Here is a 14,863-nt window from a genome sequence, read left to right as displayed (position 1 = left end):
AGTGTCATGACAAAGTGGAGCAAGTTTCAGCCCCCTAACATTTAATTTTAGGAACTGCAGGGGCGTTTTTGTCAAGACATTCCAAAGTGGATAACTGCAGAAAGGATTGACGGATTGGCATCATATTAGGCATGCGGGTACCTTAGGCAAAGATGTTCATAATGATATGCATGTTATGCAAATGAGGGCTTAATTTGCATAATTAATGAGGAAATTGTACAATTCCATTGTTTTCCATAACTGGACTTCAATAAATGTAACACATGTTAATTATGATAGGTGGAATATAAGTAGATACTAAATATGGTAATGAGGAACTTATTTGCATAATTTATGTAAAAATTGCAAAACCGCTTTATGATTAATAATGGGAATGTTATAATTGTGACATGTGTACGTTTGTCAATGATGAACAACACCATGCATAAATTATGTTAATGTCTTAGTCATTTGCATGAAATTTACAAAAGCTCTAAATTTTCATGGAGGTATGAGGTCGCCGAACTCTAGTTGTCTCTGTATTTTGCTCTTGTTGTCTTCTTGGCCCCCGGTAAGACCCCAAATGCCTGCCGACATAGTGTGTCCATTTTGTAATTGCCGAAACCCAGCGGGCGAAACCTGTTCCTCTGATTTTTTTTTTCAGGTCTGTTTTTTTCGGATTGGTCAAAGAAGAAAAAATGTTTTGCACCCGTATGATGTACCTGTCCCTTCACCTAACTGTTGGTATACCATACTATGTGTGTTTAGTCCTATGTTCAACCTTCCTGGCCACTTTGATTTCATACTGAAGGCAACTTTTTTTTTTGGCCAAACTTTTTTTTTATTCGCTCGCTCGCATCAGTTTTGGAGTTCCCAGAGGATGTCATCCATATAATCAAATCAACATGGCCTAACTGAGTTCATCAAAGGTATTGACACAATGGAAATGTTGCAATGAGTTAGTGGTATATAAATGATAGCAAGCAACAACAAATTTACAAATTCCACATAAATTTCAAGATTTATTTATTCACAGTATCCTTCAATAAATTTCTTGTTTTACAGTTTTCCGTGACCGTCCAAATTTTGTACACTTCATTGCTAAATGAAGGCATTATACATAACGAATAAAAAATATGTTTTCATTTCTTTTCTACATTTTCAACGTTCAACATCAACCCCTGCAAATTGTGCCTGATATGAAGTGAAAAATAAGACCTCCCCCCCCCCATCAAAATTTCGGCTCGACGGTCGAGGTCTGTAAAAAGAGTGAGTTCAGTGGGTGCAAAAAAGCCCTTCTTACATTTTTTGTCCGTCATTTCAGCTAATAAAGATTGTATTCACGATAAGTCCGGTAATAAGTTACGTGAAATTTGACAACAGCACATGGTAGATTAACAAAAGGTGCTGGTATGTCGCCATTTTTAAAGTCTTTAAACTAAAAATCTAGCCAAGACAAGGTAAATATGCACTTACTCTTCCAAGAAATCTTGGAATAGCTTTTGGCATCTGTCTGCTACATCGTCTTTCACTACGTTGTGCCCAACAGCGCGGTCTGCTACGTCCATGCCGGGTCAAAGTCGCCGAAGATTTCTTGATATATTTTCTGTACTCTCGTCGTCTTCTCTAATCAATGTGCAGTTTTCGCGCCAGTACGGTCACATGGACGAAGGGCTGTTCTATCCTTTGTCCAGTGTAACCCTCTCAAGTTTGGCAAACGAAACTTCTTCTTTGAACGAGGACGTTAAGTAAGCAAAATATGACAAAATATGAGTAAAAAAAATTGATATAAAATAAATCACATATGAGTTTTTGTAGAGTTTGACAAAATTATCGTACTTTTGCTTTTGAAACACAATTTTGAGGGGAGGAATATTGACTGAACAACCAGCTAGATTTCGCGGGAATTTCAACCAATCACCATTGAGATTTTTCCCGGGGGATTAAACAGACTATTCTACCATCAAATCGTAAAAGGGGTGGAGAATATAATATTACATGCCAATTTTAAAAGATATCATTTCACTTTTGCTGACCAAAATATTATAAAGGTGCTATTATTGCATCTTTATCAAAATATATAGCTATGGCTCAGAAAATTGTATGTATTATTGAAATACGTATTTGGTGGTTGCTAACCTGTTGGTTTGACCCATTGACGTCCAACAAATGGCATTACATCATCCTTACCAAATATGGTGAGCAAGGGGGTGTTCTTTTTGCTGTCGTATTCAGTGGGTTTCCTCCCTCACAAGTTTTTAGAAAATTGGTATTCATATCATCAGTTAGCAAAAAATCTAAAAATTCATTATGAAAAAAGATACTTATTATATCATAAAATCCATCAATGGTCACTTCTTATTCAGTTATTATTGTTAAAAGAAGAAATTGTATATTCAATGAATGATAAATATCGTTACCGATGGTTCTGGAAGTATCTGACCCACCCAGACCAATCCAGATCCTACGCGCTGATTGGCTAAAACCACACACGTGATTCACGTTTCCAGAATATTCTATCCTTCCTTTTTATAAAGCCAGCACCTGCGCCACCCTCAGTAACGGAAACGGTAGACATCACTTAGACTTGTACCTCTTTACCAAGCTTCCAAGAAGCCTTTTACCAATCATTCCTGTATTATATTTGCTGTAAATACTATAAGGTAAGCTGTAGTTTCTCGTATTACGATTTTTTACGGTTACTTTTTGTGTAAATTGCTCGTTCTTTGGTTGTACTCAAGCCGGCCGGCATTTCACATGCGACACCACGTGTGACCGGCTAGTAGAACATGTCTGATTCGGAAATTTTTATTTCCTGCTAGAATTCTATGTCTCAATGTTTGTTTCCTCAGAAATATTTTACCTCAAAGTCTTAGATTCGACTTGTTAAGTTTCTGTCCAGATAAAATTCATATGCTCCTTGGTGCTTCCAAAAGAGGAAGTCGTGAAAAATTCATTACCATGTAACTCATTCATTGTCTGACGCCATTTTTGAGTAATTTCTAGTCTCTAGTAGCAAAATTTTCAACATTATAGCCTTCTTCAGTAGATATTCTTCGTTAACATCAAGGCCAGATTCATGTTTTTCATAGTTTGAATGGGTCCAGTCATGAGTCTATCTGAAGAAGAGACACGTAGTGTAGTGAACGAGGGGTATCAAATTCAAAGCCCATCAAAAGTCTGAATGACTCAACCAAAAATGGCGGTTTTATCCGTTTGTGCCCTGGGCGTTGCTATTTCATTGTCCCATTTTTTCGGGGCACATCCGTTGAAACCGTAAGCAGAAATTGAGACCCCTTTCTTGTTACTTTCACTAGCCTTTTCGGTTTCCTTTAATAGAAAGAATGGCCTTCCCGAAACTTCCAGATCTCACCACGTGGTGACGTCATAAATTCGTGATCTTTGGAAATCCCCCTTGGAAATTCCCGATTACATATTCTCGGACTAAATATACTTTCAGAGTTGTGAAAGCAGGGAAAATTCTGGGTTTTGGCACTCGATTTCGTACCGAAATTTGAACAAAATTTTTAAAAGAGGACTTTGTAACCCCCCTCCCCATTCCCCACACGTTGCAGAAATTATAGATTATACAGGAACTTTGAGGAAGCCAGACTGGTTGAGCGGCCACTGATTATTGGTTTGCATTATTCATACCCAACAACCTTTGTATTCACCAGAGTGGACTATTGTCTTTCCATCCAATTTTCATTGATCGCTTCCCAGTAGATTGATCTGTTCTAGTGAGTGGATCAAAATGAAAGTGCTTGCTTTGCTAATGGCACAGGAAGAAATTGTGTTGCACTTATGTACCTTAATTTGATTAAAATATAGATTGATTCTGTTCCATGTTTTTCATTTCATTTTTCCAATTTTTATATTTAAAGATTTGAAAACCTTTGGAGATTTTGATCAATGGGTATGTCGATAATGGAGTTCTAGACTATTTCTTTGTAGAGCTGCACTTTCATGTATTTAGTTGGGGTAGTCATGATGGTGGTGGGACTGGTATGTTATTCAAGGCTAACACAGAGCTAAATGTGCCATGCATATGTGACTAGGGTGTGGTTTGATAAGCAAATGTGAACTGTGAAACATGTTAACACCCAACTGAAGCAACCTTCACATCCTGTTTTAGAACACAGAACCATGGCAAAGCAGACCGGACCCGCTGTCGGTATCGACCTTGGAACCACCTACTCCTGCGTGGGGGTGTTCCAGCACGGCAAGGTGGAGATCATCGCCAACGACCAGGGAAACAGGACCACGCCCAGCTATGTTGCATTCAACGACAGCGAGAGACTGATCGGGGACGCCGCCAAGAACCAGGTGGCCATGAACCCCAGCAACACTGTTTTTGGTAAGTCTAGAAGTGTCATAGTACCATTATGTTACTTCTGTAAAGGAGAACATAGAGTGGTCTACAGGGTTCTCCCCAGAGAGTGGAATAAGGGAGGCCCTCCACTATACTCTCAGCCAGCTCCACTATACTGTTTTTCAAATTTATTGTGTTTCTTCTCTATTTTCTTTGTTAGTTTTGCTAAAATTAATGACAATTCACAGATTTTTGTACCAAGTGGCATCACTTTTCCAGTCAGCATTGTCTGCAAAAACTTGTGAATGAGCAATGATCAAAACAATAGTAGTTTTGCCACTTCACAACAAAGGAATAACAGTATATTATACTTCTGTATCTGTATCTATATAGCCGGTATAACCGCCCTTCGGCGTAACACACCAGCTTCGCAGGCACACGGTGCGGCAGCAGCTGGCTACTTGTAGTATTTGACACCCTCTGTCATTGCAAAATGAACCCATTTTCATGAAAGTGCAGCGCGTTGGTGCGGGTAATTTTTGCCAGCCCCTCCACTATACTAAAAAATTCTGGGGAGAACCCTGGGTCTATGTGGTCACACATGAACTTGTGTAGTCTCATACTGTGCAGAAATGGAATCATCAATGTTCTTTGCTGTGAAATGGTTACTGCAAAAACTAGTCTTTGAACTGCTGGATAAATTTCAAGAATTGCAGTCTGTACAGAAAATATTCATAGCTTTTTTTTTCCTTGTATGAATGGCAGGACATTTCATGAAAGTTAAGTTAATGTTAAATCTGCCCATTTTTTTTACGTAACTTGTATATAATATATGGTGTTTTATCTTAACAGATGCCAAGCGTCTGATTGGCCGTCGTTTTGAGGACGCCTCTGTCCAGTCGGACATGAAGCACTGGCCCTTCACGGTCGTCAGCGATGGCGGGAAGCCCAAGATCAGGGTTGAGTACAAGGGTGAGACCAAGACCTTCTTCCCTGAAGAAATCTCGTCCATGGTGCTTGTCAAGATGAAGGAAGTTGCAGAGGCATACCTCGGGAAGGTAGGCATACTTCTATAGTTTAGAGATAAACTTCAATTTGAAGTTCAAACTTGCTGGCACCTTTATACACTGAAAATAGGACATCATTTTTGGCGACGTGCTCGTGGAGCAAGCCCTTTATTGATCCAAGTTGAAATACTCATGATAGATATACTAAAGCGTGAATTTTTTTTACAGGATGTGATGAACGCCGTGGTTACAGTTCCAGCCTACTTCAACGACTCTCAGCGCCAGGCCACAAAGGACGCAGGCACCATCTCGGGCTTGAACGTTCTCCGTATTATCAACGAGCCAACTGCAGCCGCCATTGCGTACGGACTGGACAAGAAGGCAAATGTTGTTATCCCGCTTTTGTTGTTCTTTATAGATAGTGTTGAATTTCTAGTGCAATTGCCAGCCTCATGCACATGAGACTGGCAACTGTACTTTGATGGGACCATAGATGGTTGTGGCTGCTGAAACATACAGAATGTTATACCAGACACTTCTCACAGCACAGGGCTTTTGACATTGCAACTCTCACAACTTTGCATTGAGATCTATAACAACTAAATCAGTTCCCATTCACTGCAGTCCTCAGTATTAACAGGAGGCTGTTTTGTGCATTAGTGTCCTGCTTGTGTTTCTGGTCTGCAGCGATTTCTTAAACTATATGCTGAAACCCTTAATCATTACCTTGAATGCTTGTGTTGTTTTAAGAATGCTTATGAATAGATGTAGCAATATTCTTGTTTCCTTTTTTTATTTTGCATTGATGGGTGGGGGAATATTGTCTTCCCTTGCTTCTAAAACTGAAACTGTTACAACTTCATTAATCACTAATGGGGTTAAGTTGCTGTCCAGTCTTAAGCCTGTTACAGTTTACCTTTACTTGCTGTGGCTGTAATACCTAGCCCTGCTATAGCTTCAGGTTGCTAGTCCTAATCATGTACTTGGCGTAGTGGACTACCGTTTGTATATGGCCTTCTGAGTCTATAATCTGGAGTGAGTGGCCTTGACGTGCTTTCTGAAGTCTTGGCAGAGGCTTGGTCATACACACACGACTGACTCTACAGGAGGCCGCCACATTCCATCAGGAGTCGGGGCACTGGTGTTGTCCTTGGCACAACGAAAATAGCTGCAGGAGCTCTCCACATCTGCAGTTAAATACTTGTGCTCACATGAAAGATGGAATTTGTCTATTTGTGATCAGCATATGATTTCAAGTGCTTCAAATTCCAAAACAGATGCCTCTAATTGAAAAGCAGTGGTACAAAATTGAGTTTAAGAAAATGACAACTAAATCTGGTGGTTATGCTTCGTGCAGGACAATACCAGAAGTGTCCATGTATGTTGTTTTTTACGAGTAGCCACTGACTCATATTTCCTTTCTGTCTAGATGGGAACAGAGAAGAACGTCTTGATCTTCGATCTGGGCGGCGGCACCTTTGATGTGTCCATCCTGACCATCGAGGATGGAATCTTCGAGGTGAAGTCCACGGCAGGAGACACCCACTTGGGAGGGGAGGACTTCGACAACCGCATGGTCAACCACTTTGTGACTGAGTTCAAGCGTAAGCACAAGAAGGACCTGACCACCAACAAGCGTGCAATCCGTCGTCTGCGCACAGCCTGTGAACGTGCCAAGAGGACCCTTTCATCTAGTGCTCAGGCCAGGTGAGAAGTTGTGAATTGCTATGATTCGTCTATGATAGTATTTAATAGTTAAAGCCATGAGGCTTGTATACTAACAGTTGGTTTTGCTTCATGCTGGGTTCTTGCAGACTTGTACAGAAATTTCGATGTTTGAAGTTAAAATCAGTTGTTAAAATAGTTCTGTCTTGTGTTTCCAGCATCGAGATTGACTCCCTGTTCGAAGGTATCGACTTCTACACGTCCATCACCCGCGCCCGTTTTGAGGAGCTGAACGCGGACCTGTTCCGTGGCACCCTGGAGCCCGTGGAGAAGTCTCTCCGCGACGCCAAGCTGGACAAGGCCCAGATCCACGAGATCGTGCTGGTCGGAGGCTCCACCCGTATCCCCAAGATCCAGAAGCTGCTGCAAGACTTCTTCAACGGCAAGGAGCTGTGCAAGTCCATCAACCCTGACGAGGCCGTGGCGTACGGCGCCGCCGTCCAGGCCGCCATCTTGTCCGGAGACAAGTCTGAGGAGGTGCAGGACCTGCTACTGTTGGACGTTGCCCCCCTGTCTCTAGGTATTGAGACGGCCGGCGGTGTCATGACGCCGCTCATCAAGCGTAACACGACGGTGCCCACCAAGCAGACGCAGACCTTCACGACGTACTCCGACAACCAGCCGGGTGTGCTGATCCAGGTGTACGAGGGAGAGCGTGCCATGACCAGGGACAATGTAAGTTTCTTAATCTGTTAGATGCAAACACTTTAATCACACCTTGACTTGAGATTCATGTGGCCATTTTGATTCAGCACAGGTCAAAATTTGTCCAGCAATCCCATTGTACTGTAAATGCAGAAATGTTCGCGGTGGATTAATGTTCGTGGTTTTTGCAGAGACCACTTCAGAGCGAACTTAAAACCACCACGACCATTTTTCTATTATGGTATTAGACTGCAGTCTTTAGTGTCACTGCAAAAAGTCCTTTTTCCGGCTACCGTGAAATTAAATCCCTGCAAACTTAAATGCACTTACAGTATACTAGTGAGTTGGTAAATAGTCCTACATTAGATGGTGGTAACTTTCGTAAATGTATTTTTTTAAATGCATGCATTGAATTTGATGAACCCAACGTAGCACCCAGTACCTCCTGGCTCTGCTGAAGTGGCGCTCGGGAGCTCAGTGTCCCTCGGGACGCCATGAGGCACATTCCCCTTCCACGACGTTGGAGAGCAAGTCTGTCCCCGGCGCCTTCGGGCGCTGGCGTGGACGGAGCCTGGCATATCCGTGCTGCTTCCCAGAGTCACTTCGACACTGACTGGGGGGACTGACCATGCAAGGAACACCTTCTACAAAATAGCTTCAAAAGGCGTAGGGTTCTATAGAAAATAAGTTTTCATCTGCAGTTGTTGACGTAATGATCCTGTTCTTACAGAACCTTCTGGGCAAGTTCGAGCTGACCGGGATCCCGCCAGCGCCCCGTGGTGTGCCACAGATCGAGGTGACATTCGACATTGACGCCAACGGTATCCTGAACGTCTCTGCTGTGGACAAGAGCACAGGAAAGGAGAACAAGATCACCATTACCAACGACAAGGGTACATGAATGTTCCAGATTGTCTAATTTCTGCATCTTGTGACAATTTCTTTTACAAGACATTCATCTGGAAAACTCATAGAACCATAAATCAAATAGATGGATAGCTTTCGGTTAGGTCTTTCAGCTTCTAAAAGCCTTGGGATGTATTTACTTCTGTTACGAAACTTGAGTCTAAATGTGAAGGTGGAGTTGTAAAAACATTTTTCTATTGTTTTACCTACTATAGGACGTCTGAGCAAGGAGGACATCGAGCGTATGGTTACAGAAGCAGAGAAGTACCGCCAGGAAGATGAGTCTCAGCGCGAGCGCATCGCCTCTAAGAACCAGCTGGAGAGCTACGCCTTCAACATGAAGAACACTGTGGAGGACGAGAAGGTCAAGGACAAGATCAGCGATGACGACAAGAAGGCCATCACGGACAAGTGTAACGAGGTCATCAGCTGGCTTGATGCCAACCAGGTAGGTCTTGACACATTGGCTGTATTTTGAATTAAACTATCACTTTCCCTTCATAACATGCTGTAGTACACAATGAATGCTAAGAAAGCATACCACTTAGCCTCAGATGTCTCAAGCCTAGAAAATATAAACTATTAACATCAACCAAGCTGCTGTCTTTCTGCTACTTCTAACTGATTTTTGAGTCCGTGAATTGAAAACACAAGCACTGCTTGTTCTAGTGGATGTTGGACTACAGTTAAAGGGGAAATGTTTGGTGGTTTGAGGTTAGCAGTTTTCGTCGTGGTGATGTCGTCACAGAAATTAAAACCATGGCAAACATTTTCATCTTTAGTATGCTCGCCTACTTTCCCGAACACTGCATTTTATCCCTGCTACGAAATCAGATTCAGGAACATTTCTTCTTTGTTATGTCAAGCCATGTTGAGATTTTTTCGTAACCTTGTGATTGTCTGTCCAACAGATGGCTGACAAGGATGAGTTTGAGCATCAGCAGAAGGAGCTAGAGAAGGTGTGCATGCCCATCGTCACCAAGATGTACCAGGCCGCAGGTGGCGCACCACCTGGCGCAGCTGGCTTCCCAGGTGCAGGCGGCTTCCCCGGAGGTGCCCCAGGTGGCGATGCAGGTGCACAGGAGGGCGGCAGCGGTAGCGGCCCCACCATCGAGGAGGTCGACTAAACTCCAACCCGAACAACAAAACGATCTGGATTTTGAACACGCCCCTTGCAGACCTTACAAGCCTAGCCGAACACCGTTTTTACAGTCCCTTACCTTTCCTCAAAACTGCTTCGATATGTATATGAGAGTAAAAGCACTTTTGAATTCTGTGCAGGTTTACTTCGGTGAACCTTTTTTATTTGTTCAACTGTAAACTCTTATCCATCCTATCTGCCGTTACGTTACAAAAAAAAAGATTCTATAGTGTGGAAAGGAAGAGAAAGAATAAAAAGTTTCCGTAAGAATAAAGACTTTCTGTAAGAATCAAGTGTTGTTTCTTTCTGTGCTTGTGGAAATGAAGTAAGATTTGCAAATATACTTTAAGCCTCAAGAATAAGGCTCCCTTTCCACTAGACTGCGATCGTGCTGCGCTCTCACTGCAACCAAAATAGTACATGTATATGTGTATCCTTGGCTTTCACACTGGGTATTTTATTCAAAAGATAAAGTGTGACTGAGAAGACAACAAAACACAAAAGATTTGTTTCTTTTCTATAGAATTCGTCGAGCAATCTCAAATTTTAGGTCTCAGAGAGAGCGCCGTCCCCGTGGAAAGGGGGTATAATAAACTTTATATGGAGGTTATTACCAGTGCAAATCTAGTAGTAACAAGAGTATGGTTACATCTAGCCGCTGTTAAAATTTATTGTGTATAGAATTTATCTTTGTTAGAAAACAGCTTGCCAACGGTAAAGAACAAAAAGTGGGGGTTATGCTGCAGTACCAATGATAGCCATGAGGATGTGCTGTTTACAAAATGAAAGGTTAAAATTGCTACATGGATAAAAATTACATATAGTGGTTGTAAAATCATAAGCTATATTCTATAGCAAACACTGCCCCCGTCATCGAAATGAGGCAGTCCTCCTAAGTTTAGCCAATGAGAACAGCCCATATTCTTCAAGCAGAGGTTGGACTCAGTCCGTATTCTTCAAGCAGAGGTCTTTCTTTTAAACGTCTTTAATATATTAATAGTAACGTTAGCGTTTTTTATTTGGCATTCTAGTCTGTAATGTTTTATATTTGTTCACCATCTTAATCTGTCGGGCAAAAAGAAAACCATATAAAATATCCGGACAAAAAAGACGTCAAAAGCCATCCACCGCCGAACGTCTGCTTAGAGAGTAAACAATCCGGTCAAAGTTCAACACAAGCATGGCGTCGCAAAAAGACCTCAGAGTACGAAGTGTCTTCAAACCCGGTCTGTTCGCCGGGAAGGTGGCGGTAGTGACGGGCGGAGGGACGGGGATAGGGCTGGCAATCACCAAGGAACTCCTCAGTCTCGGTAAGAAGTCTTGGGAGACACGTGGGACCCAAAGAACATGAGTTGCCGTGAGAACGTTCACCTTTGGCCCACTTTCTAAAAGTTGTAAATCGTTCTTGTCTTAAAAGCTGAACACAAATTTAAAACCGAAAAGATCCACTCCAAAATAATACAGACAAAAATTATTTTATGATAGTTGTACCCTGGGAACCAGAATTTAAGCCAGGGCCGACATGGCAGAGAATATTATCAGTTCGGCAACCAAGGCATGTCTTATGGAGCTGGATAAGCACTTCTGGGATTTGTTATGGAAGGAAAAGCCTTTGATATCCGGCAAACTCTCCTTACATGACTCCTCCCTGGCCCAGGAGTGCTTGTCTTAGGTCCTCAGGAAGACCTGCCTTGTCTGCCGAAGAACAGGTTCTGTGCCGGCCCTGGCAAAAATCTGGCTAAATTCCTAAGGTGTGATAGAAGTAGAACACAGAGCTGTTTGAACATACTAGTAATGTAGGGATGTCCATGTCCAATCACAGGTGTCAGAACAGAACATAAGAGTGTCAGGGATGTCAGGAACATAAGGGTGTCGGAATAAGATGGAGTCCGGGCTAGGCATCAGGGCTCTAGCCAGCTCAAATTTTTTTCCGTCAGCAAATTCCCATTGATGCAAAAAACGCGAAAACACTATTCCAGGAGTTAGAAAGACTGAACTGAGACCTTGAAAAACTTTTAATGAGATTATCGTATGCGAAAGGGCGCCGACACACATCGTCAACAATAATAACAACAGCAAAACAAACAGTGTGTGGCTTTTACGGCTGTGGACGGCGTCCCCAAACCGCCTGTAGCTTCCACCAAGGATTTTTGTCTGTCAAGGTTGACGGATTGGTTTTAAAATTTTTCCGTCACAAGCAGCAAATTTCCGTCAATTGACGGAAAAACGGACGCTGACTAGAGCCCTGCTAGGCATAAAGGTGTCAGAAAATGGGAGTATCAGAATATAGGTTTTTAGGAACATACTGGTGTCAGAAAATAGGGGTGTCAGGACATATTGACGTAAGAACAGGTGTATCAGAATGTCGGGGTGGTCAAAACATAGGGGTATCAGTAGATAATGATACAGAAGACTCAGAACATAGATATATGGGAACATGAGGTGTCGCAAAGTAAGGGTGTCGGAACATATAACGTTATAGGGGTACTGGAACATCTATACTGATGTTGGAACGTAAGGGTGTTAATGCATGAGTGGGTAACCAGTGGTGTTTCTAGCTTTAGATTTTCGAGAGCTCATGTTGTAAATTTCTGTCATTAAATCTGTTGTTATAAACCTAACAAAAATACATTTTTGTCAATTTTATGTCATGAAGAAAAATTGGTATTTTCTTTTGGATGGATTGCCATGACATTTTTGTTTATGTCAAGAAGCAAACCTCCATCCCTAGACAGATACTAGTAGATGGGTCCTGGAGACCGCCATGGGTTTCAACTGCAACAGACTTTGCTTTGGCCTGCGACCCTATGTACGTATTGTATATACATTTTTTTCTACGTTTGGTTTATCATACAGGGTGCAAAGTGGTGATAGCCTCTCGGAAGAAGGACCGTCTCCAGGCAGCAGCAGACCAGCTGGCTGCATGTATCCCACCTGGAAGTACAGCCCAGGTCAAGGCCATTCCCTGCAACATCAGGAAAGAAGATGAGGTAGCAAAACTACTAGGTTTAAACTCACTCACTCACTCTCTCGCCCGCTCACTCACTCACTCACTCACTCACTCACTCACTCACTCACTCACTCACTCACTCACTCACTCACTCACTCACTCACTCACTCACACTCACTCACTCAATCACTCACTCACTATCCAGTTCAGCATCCATTGTTCCCCGTCTTATGGGATGTTGTTCAGGTCTGATTGCTGATCTACAACTGCCTCTGTCAAGGGGTCAACCTTGTGCAGGTTCAGTTTGAGAATATCTTCTTCATATTGTCTACCCATCTCCTCTTGAGGCGACTACATGGGTTCTGACCCTCTACAGAAAGGGTATTTCTACTCTGGTCAATTACGGCATGTGACACTGCGGTAGACAAGGTAAAATGGGTACATGCTTGTAAAATTCGATAGCATTGTCGTATTGCAATGAAATTTCACAAGGTGCTAGTAGTAATTAAATGAAATAAAACACCGGACAAATTATGTTGATATGATAGATTTTTGGGTTAAAAAACACACATTTTGGTTAAAAAATATTAGGTTCATTTCATGTGCCCTGTCCTCGGTGGAGACAACGTTCTGGACCCTCATATTTCACAGGATGACAGATAAAATCAAGTTGATTTAGTTTGTCCGTCGCTATTTTGTTGTATATTAATTCATCATAACTTTTTTTGGGTAAAAAATAGGTAAAATGGATTTTTTTTTCTAATTTTTGGTCAATAATCCGCTCTAGAGGAAATCCTTTCATGATCAAAACAAATAGCGATGGATAAATTTCTTTTAAAAGGGATTATAAATACGAATTTGTCTATATTGTCAGCAAAAGTACTGTTGTCACCGAGGACGAAGCCCGTAAATGCGATGGTAACAGTCCTTCAGAACCGCTGCCAGCGCCGCTGTCGTTTTCCCGCCATTTCACAACCCAAGGGTTCGGCCGTTCGATCGAACGGGCTCGGACGGTACCATTATGCGGCTTCCGCGAGGGCCTCTTTTTGTCATAGGCATCGAATTATGTCAATATTTGATACATTCTTCATCAATATCTAATACGGTTAGAATTTTGACGTTTTACCAAAAGTGGTGAGTGTGCCCCATACATAGTGAGTTCCTGTTTTCGCAATGTATCGTTACATTATGACATTGGACCGTTCTGCTACGTTGTGGTCAAGCGGGGTCAACTGCGGACACGTAGTGGTTCGAATTTCATGTTCCGTTCCATCGCCCTGGTAACCTTGAGGGACCGCGCCCTTTTTCACTCCTCGGCAAGCTTCATCGAATCACAGGCCGTAACTTACCCGAGTACATGAAGTCGCATTTAAGGTTACATATGAATAGATTAATTACCCAGTTTCCTTAAATGTATATGGTGTCATAAGTTGTGGTCATTTCGTATAACCACTGAATAAACCACTGAGTTTGTGAAGCAAATCGAACAACGCACTCTTTCATGTAACGTTAAAGGATTCAGCCAAATGACAAAACAAAGGCTTTGACTTCTTGTGACCAATGGAAACCTTGCAATTAGTGGTCAATATATGTTGATGGCATTGCTGCCCCTACAGCCGGTGAGGCTATGGGACACATACTCAGTGCAAATGACCAGTGAGACACATACTAGTGCAAATGACCAGCTGTGTTAATGGGAAACTGAAGCCTTCTCATTGGTTGACGACATCTGGATAGATATTAATTAAGTAAGGGCTTTTCTGTCAATTTGGTAATTTTGCAAGATGAGAAGTTTTTTGCAATATGAGAGTTAGATGAATGCCAGAAAATTTTGGTTCACAAGTACATGTACAAAGGAATGAGGATCATGAAGACATACCCACACCTTTTTTTTGCAATCAAGACAGGTGTCACCAAATGTGCAAAATGTTAAATTTCTATTGGTGTGTCTTCCAAAGTGTTGTAGAAGTCATATCTTCTTAAAGATATTTCAAACACATTTAACCTAATGTATCAATTGATATGTATGTATTCATGTGTGGGCCACGGCACCAGCATACCGCTGCCTGTGACCTACTCTTGTATTGTACCGTTTGCAATTTTAATAAATCAGATAAAATCAATCAAATCAAATCAATACTTTAATTTTCCTACAGGTGAAAACCTGATGTCATCAGTAGTGTCTGAGTTCGGTCGGC

The 14,863-nt window shown here is 42.0% G+C and overlaps 2 protein-coding genes, 1 non-coding gene and 1 pseudogene across 5 annotated transcripts in view; 3 read left to right on the top strand and 1 right to left on the bottom strand.

Annotated features, from left to right (window-relative positions):
• LOC118403146 (zygotic DNA replication licensing factor mcm6-B-like) overlaps window positions 1-1,642 on the bottom strand; it is a 17,409-nt gene extending 15,767 nt beyond the window's left edge. The window contains exon 1 of the mRNA XM_035801655.1: window positions 1,456-1,642. Within this exon, the coding sequence (XP_035657548.1) occupies window positions 1,456-1,547 (92 nt within the window). The 5' untranslated portion in view covers window positions 1,548-1,642. The remainder of the gene's footprint in view (window positions 1-1,455) is intronic.
• Window positions 1,643-2,454: 812 nt separating this feature from the next.
• On the top strand, window positions 2,455-10,004 carry LOC118403095 (heat shock cognate 71 kDa protein). Of its 2 annotated transcripts, none has more exons than XM_035801566.1 (9): window positions 2,455-2,642; window positions 4,115-4,336; window positions 5,144-5,349; window positions 5,527-5,679; window positions 6,728-7,005; window positions 7,182-7,698; window positions 8,399-8,561; window positions 8,790-9,022; window positions 9,486-10,004. In XM_035801566.1, exons 2-9 carry the CDS (start codon window positions 4,126-4,128, stop codon window positions 9,699-9,701), a joined length of 1,977 nt encoding a protein of 658 aa, XP_035657459.1. In that variant the 5' UTR covers window positions 2,455-2,642; window positions 4,115-4,125; the 3' UTR covers window positions 9,702-10,004. The 2 variants fall into 2 exon arrangements, with proteins under 2 accessions (XP_035657459.1, XP_035657457.1); XM_035801564.1 differs by having other exon boundaries at window positions 5,527-5,685.
• LOC118403978 lies at window positions 8,092-8,311 on the top strand. The gene has a single exon (XR_004829729.1). It is a non-coding gene; the product is annotated as a small nucleolar RNA SNORA73 family (small nucleolar RNA).
• Window positions 10,005-10,870: 866 nt separating the features above from the next.
• The window catches only part of LOC118403485, an 8,549-nt pseudogene continuing 4,556 nt past the window's right edge, over window positions 10,871-14,863 (top strand). Inside the window, exons 1-3 of the transcript XR_004829652.1 lie at window positions 10,871-11,025; window positions 12,572-12,753; window positions 14,282-14,321. The product of XR_004829652.1 is annotated as a peroxisomal trans-2-enoyl-CoA reductase-like (transcript). The remainder of the gene's footprint in view (window positions 11,026-12,571; window positions 12,754-14,281; window positions 14,322-14,863) is intronic.

The sequence above is a fragment of the Branchiostoma floridae genome, chromosome 16 (genome assembly GCF_000003815.2).
Source record: "Branchiostoma floridae strain S238N-H82 chromosome 16, Bfl_VNyyK, whole genome shotgun sequence".
In the NCBI taxonomy this organism is placed as follows: domain Eukaryota; kingdom Metazoa; phylum Chordata; class Leptocardii; order Amphioxiformes; family Branchiostomatidae; genus Branchiostoma; species Branchiostoma floridae.
Note: the sequence above shows the minus strand (reverse complement) of the source record. Positions and strands in the feature narration are given on the sequence as shown.

Excerpts from the sequence above, each read along its gene's own strand:
- LOC118403095 (XM_035801564.1), top strand. The coding sequence starts at position 4,126 with ATGGCAAAGCAGACCGGACCCGCTGTCGGTATCGACCTTGGAACCACC. Across the intron at positions 5,686-6,727 it reads GACTGGACAAGAAGGCAAAT|ATGGGAACAGAGAAGAACGT; the intron begins GTTGTTATCCCG and ends CTTTCTGTCTAG. Across the intron at positions 7,006-7,181 it reads TCATCTAGTGCTCAGGCCAG|CATCGAGATTGACTCCCTGT; the intron begins GTGAGAAGTTGT and ends TTGTGTTTCCAG.